Source organism: Alligator sinensis, unplaced genomic scaffold (genome assembly GCF_000455745.1).
Source record: "Alligator sinensis unplaced genomic scaffold, ASM45574v1 scaffold243_1, whole genome shotgun sequence".
NCBI lineage: Eukaryota > Metazoa > Chordata > Crocodylia > Alligatoridae > Alligator > Alligator sinensis.
In genome coordinates this window covers 4,118,621-4,122,753 of record NW_005841841.1, presented here as the reverse complement: position 1 = coordinate 4,122,753, position 4,133 = coordinate 4,118,621, and the positions used below count along the sequence as shown (strand labels likewise).

The window sequence follows — 4,133 nt, the reverse complement described above, 5'->3', positions numbered from 1 at the left end:
ACCCAACAGATAAAGCATCCTCTTTTGCTTAGGCAAACCTGGGAATACAATTTCTACTGGTTACATTGATACAGGTTACATTGAATACCGAGCATTCAGAGGCTTTCAAAAACCTGTTTCACAGATCTTCTGACTAGGACATGCAGGTATGTGTGGTTCCACCAACAATGCCAAACCTATGAAGAAAAAATATAGACTTTGAAGAAGTCACAAGTTTTATTTCCCCCTCTGGACAAGAATGCTTCTCAAACCTACAAATTTCAACATACTTTAAAAAATTATCTGGCTTAACAAATCGACCACCAAACGAAGCTAATTCATAATCTTAGTCTAGAAAAGACATTGCATTTGTCCCTGGACAAGTTGTGCCTGGGTTTGTTCTGGACCAGAAATACTTCAGGATGGGCATGTACACACTTCACCGGGGTGGGCAAAATGCGGCCTGGGGGCCAGATGCAGCCTGCCGGGGCATTCTATCCAGTCCACAGGGCCCCTAAAAATTTAGAAAATTAATATTTAATTTCCCTGGGCTGCCTGTCATGCGGCCCTCAATGACTTGCCAAAACTCAGTAAGTGGCCCTCTGCCCAAAATAATTGTCCGCCCCTGTGCTTCACCCTTCTAATCAGGGTTTAGTGAGTGGCTGAATGCATTGCCACTTTTCTCTAGCTCTACAGTTCTCAGGCAATTACTAGAATACATTCTTGAATAGGAAAGGGTTATGGAAATACAACCTTTGCTGGTTGAATAAATCCTTATTTCTCTCAAGTGTCCATGTTTGTACACCAACCTGATGACTTTTTAAAATAAAAGTTATAGTTGTCTAAACAAAATATTAATGTTTACAAAACCAATCTTCAAAGTTGCCATATGGATTCCTTTTGAAACATTTTCAACTGGTAGCATCTGTCTAAGTTATGTGCCTGGCTAAAGCTCAAAACTAGGAAACTTTGTCAAAATTACTGCTCTGCAAAACATTGTCCCCCTCCCCCCTCTAGCACATAAAAGGATTTTCAACCCTCCCACCCAATGCAGGCATCAAAGCAACCCCATTCAGCACTGTTATTTTCTATAAGATAGGTTTTTATGCTAATTGCTAGTTTTACAATTGCAAATAGCAGTAAATGGGTTCATTATGCTTAAGTATTGTTTCTTCCACTGTGTAAAAATGGGTGGCTAAAAGCATTACCCAGTGAGTATTCACTCAAAATAAAATCACTTTAGCTTCATTTTGCACTGTTTTGTGCTTGAGTCCCATGACATTACAGCAAACAAGCTTACTAGCTTGATTACAGGGACAGCAAATTTCTTCAGCTAGCCAGTTTTTGGGATACAGAATTTCCTAGCCTAAATCTAGGGCACCAGCTCTACCTTGTACAAATTTGCCTCTAGGTTTAGAAGAAATAGTCTGACTTGTTTCATAATCTTTTACAACTCCTGCAAAGTTAGATTTTCTGTGACTTGCATGTATTCCCTAACATACATGAGAAGGAGAATCATATTTTAGTTTTTAGGAGGATAAATGTTATTACAAATGTTTGTGGGGAACCTGTCAGTACTCCTTACTCAGGTAAAGCTCCACATGATTTAAAGGAGAGATTTTCCTAGGTATAAGGCATAAAGAGGGCCCTGTGATCAGTGATGAATCGCATCAAATCAATTCTCACCTAGTTAGGGAATATGCATGTTTGAGCGCTACTATTATAGATTTAAAAAAAATCAAAGTCCAAAAGAAATCAAAATGTCTGCAAATGTAATAGTAAAAGCTTATTGCCTTATCTTGCTTTTGTAATCTGATGACAATGAAAAGCAGTTCATAGGAATAGGTCAATCCAGAAAACTTCATGTCCACTCAAATGTTTTAATAATAATTTTTAAAGCTCATATACTCTTATTTTATTAGAGAACATGTAAGCTTGGATTAACAGAAAAGACTATTTTCATCTGGGTGCAACAATGATTATGTATTTTTGTTACATATGGCATGCTTTTCTTCACTTGGAGCAGAAGGTGTTGAGGTTTGTATTGGTCCATCACAACACCTCTGTGAGATCTTGTGATATAATTTTCCCTCAATTTTTAATCTGGGGACCTGTGGCAGAGAGAAATGAAGATCCAAATCATCCACTAATTTTTGGGTGCTCAATTTGAAACATCTAGTGTTAGGTTGCCATGTACTTAGCATTTACATAAAGCACTTTATATGTTCATACCACAACTCTGATAAACTTCAGTTGAGTGCTCAGTACTTGTGTAAATATGACCTAAGATTTCCCACTGGGTATCCAGAAAATGTTAAACCAAAAAAGCTATGTTTGGCCACTAAGGACACATACAGACATTCAGGGAGGTTAGGGAGAGATCAGATTACAGTAAAAACGGCCACCCGATCTAACTTAGTTCACCCAGGTGTGGACGATACAGTTAGGGCACTGACACAAGTAACATTTTGTTGCATGATCAGCCAATGACAGTGCTCTACAGCTGTGCCCTTACAGAAAAATACAGCTGCAGTGCACTTTAAAAGAGCCTGATCCTGCGACAATCTGAACCCGCATTACATGAGGGTTCAGATGAAGACGCTTCAAAGTGGAGCCTGCTGACCCCTTCTTCAGACCCCACCTGCCAATCTCCAGGCTCCCCCTGTAGACCCCACTTGCCCTCCCTCTGCAATCCCCCCTGAAGATCCCTCTTCTCCTCCCAATCCCCTATCCTCCCCACAGACCCCACTTGCTCCACCAATCATCCCAGGCTCCCCACAGCCCCCCATTCCCAATTTATTTTAGATCAGATGGCAATTTTTAATTCAATCTGACCTCCCCCTAACTTTCCTAAATGTCTCTGTGTACCCTAAGGGGCAGTATTACATGGGCAATTTGTGGTACAGGCAGAGATATAATAGTTTTCTTAGGGCAGAAAAAAACATCCTTTCTTTTCCTGCACTCTCCTTTCTTATTCACTATTCACCTCCCAACTTCTGCAGTAAAGGCGGAAGGGCCCTGGATAACAGGTTCTGGAGGGTGTATGAGTCTGCTCTTATGCCCACAGTTCTTCCTCTGCTCCTAGCTGTTAATGTGCTTTTTCAACAAACACAAAATATGCTTGTTTTAAATTGGTTTTGGTCAATATATTAATCTAAAAGCTGAAAATATTTTATGTAAAACTCATTAACCTCCACCCCCCCCGCCAAAAAAAACCCCCAAAACCCCCAAAAAACCTCTTAACCAAAATTTTTGGATTTCCAGGTTGGTTTTTTTTCTGAGAACTGAAAATTTTAAATTTATTCAAAAAGTCATTAATTCAAGAACTATTAATCATACTTGGGAGGGGGAGCATTTTGACACTTTCTGCTCTGTTATGCTGTGTTAGGTTTTACAATCAGGATTTGATCATTTACTTTTATTGTGCAAGCATGATTCATAGCTGTATGTGTGTGATGGCATATGACAACCTTAGCACTCAAGAAACAGTTTTGACTGGTTGGATCAGCTAAGATGTGCACATCTGCTTTTTTTTTTTTTCTTCTTTTCCGTTATAGACAACTAAGGATAGTGACAGGGGAATGGTTTTTTGAAGAGAGGGCCAAGCGCTACAAGCAGTCCAACATCCTTGGAACTGATGTTGTCAGACAGTCCATCCTACGCAAGGTCCCAGGTAATAATAAGAACATAAAATTAAATTGTCCACTGAAATATTATGCTTGTTGTAAAAATATTTTAATAATTCTGGGTTTTATCTTTCCTGCTATGGAATGCATTATCATCTTTCTGGATTTTAATAGTAATTTTATACTAGCCCTTTCCCCCACTCCTCTTTGTGTGTGTGTTTATGTGCTTAGTGAATTGCTAGTATCGTAAATAAGAAAATCAAGATGTAGGCACAAAATGAAATTTTTTATATATATATATATGCCTTCCCTGAAGAGATTACAGTTTTACAATCTGAACAGAAGCTTTTAGTCCAAGCAAATGTATTTAATAGCAAACTAAATTCCTAATTCGTGATATAGGGTCTTGGGTGTACGGAAAGCTCTAGGAGCCCACCATTCACCTTTTGTAACTATTTTATTTTACCTTATTTCTTCATGTTAGTCATGGAACTCAAGTTGTAATTCTCGGTAGTAGAGTTCTTTACT

General features: G+C 38.7%; 1 protein-coding gene across 2 annotated transcripts in view; it reads left to right on the top strand.

Moving 5' to 3' along the window:
* The window catches only part of SYTL5 (synaptotagmin like 5), a 105,183-nt gene that overhangs the window by 48,291 nt on the left and 52,759 nt on the right, over positions 1-4,133 (top strand). For both annotated transcript variants that reach the window (XM_025205200.1, XM_025205192.1), the window contains one exon: positions 3,537-3,652. In XM_025205200.1, coding sequence (XP_025060985.1) covers positions 3,537-3,652 — 116 coding nt within the window. The remainder of the gene's footprint in view (positions 1-3,536; positions 3,653-4,133) is intronic.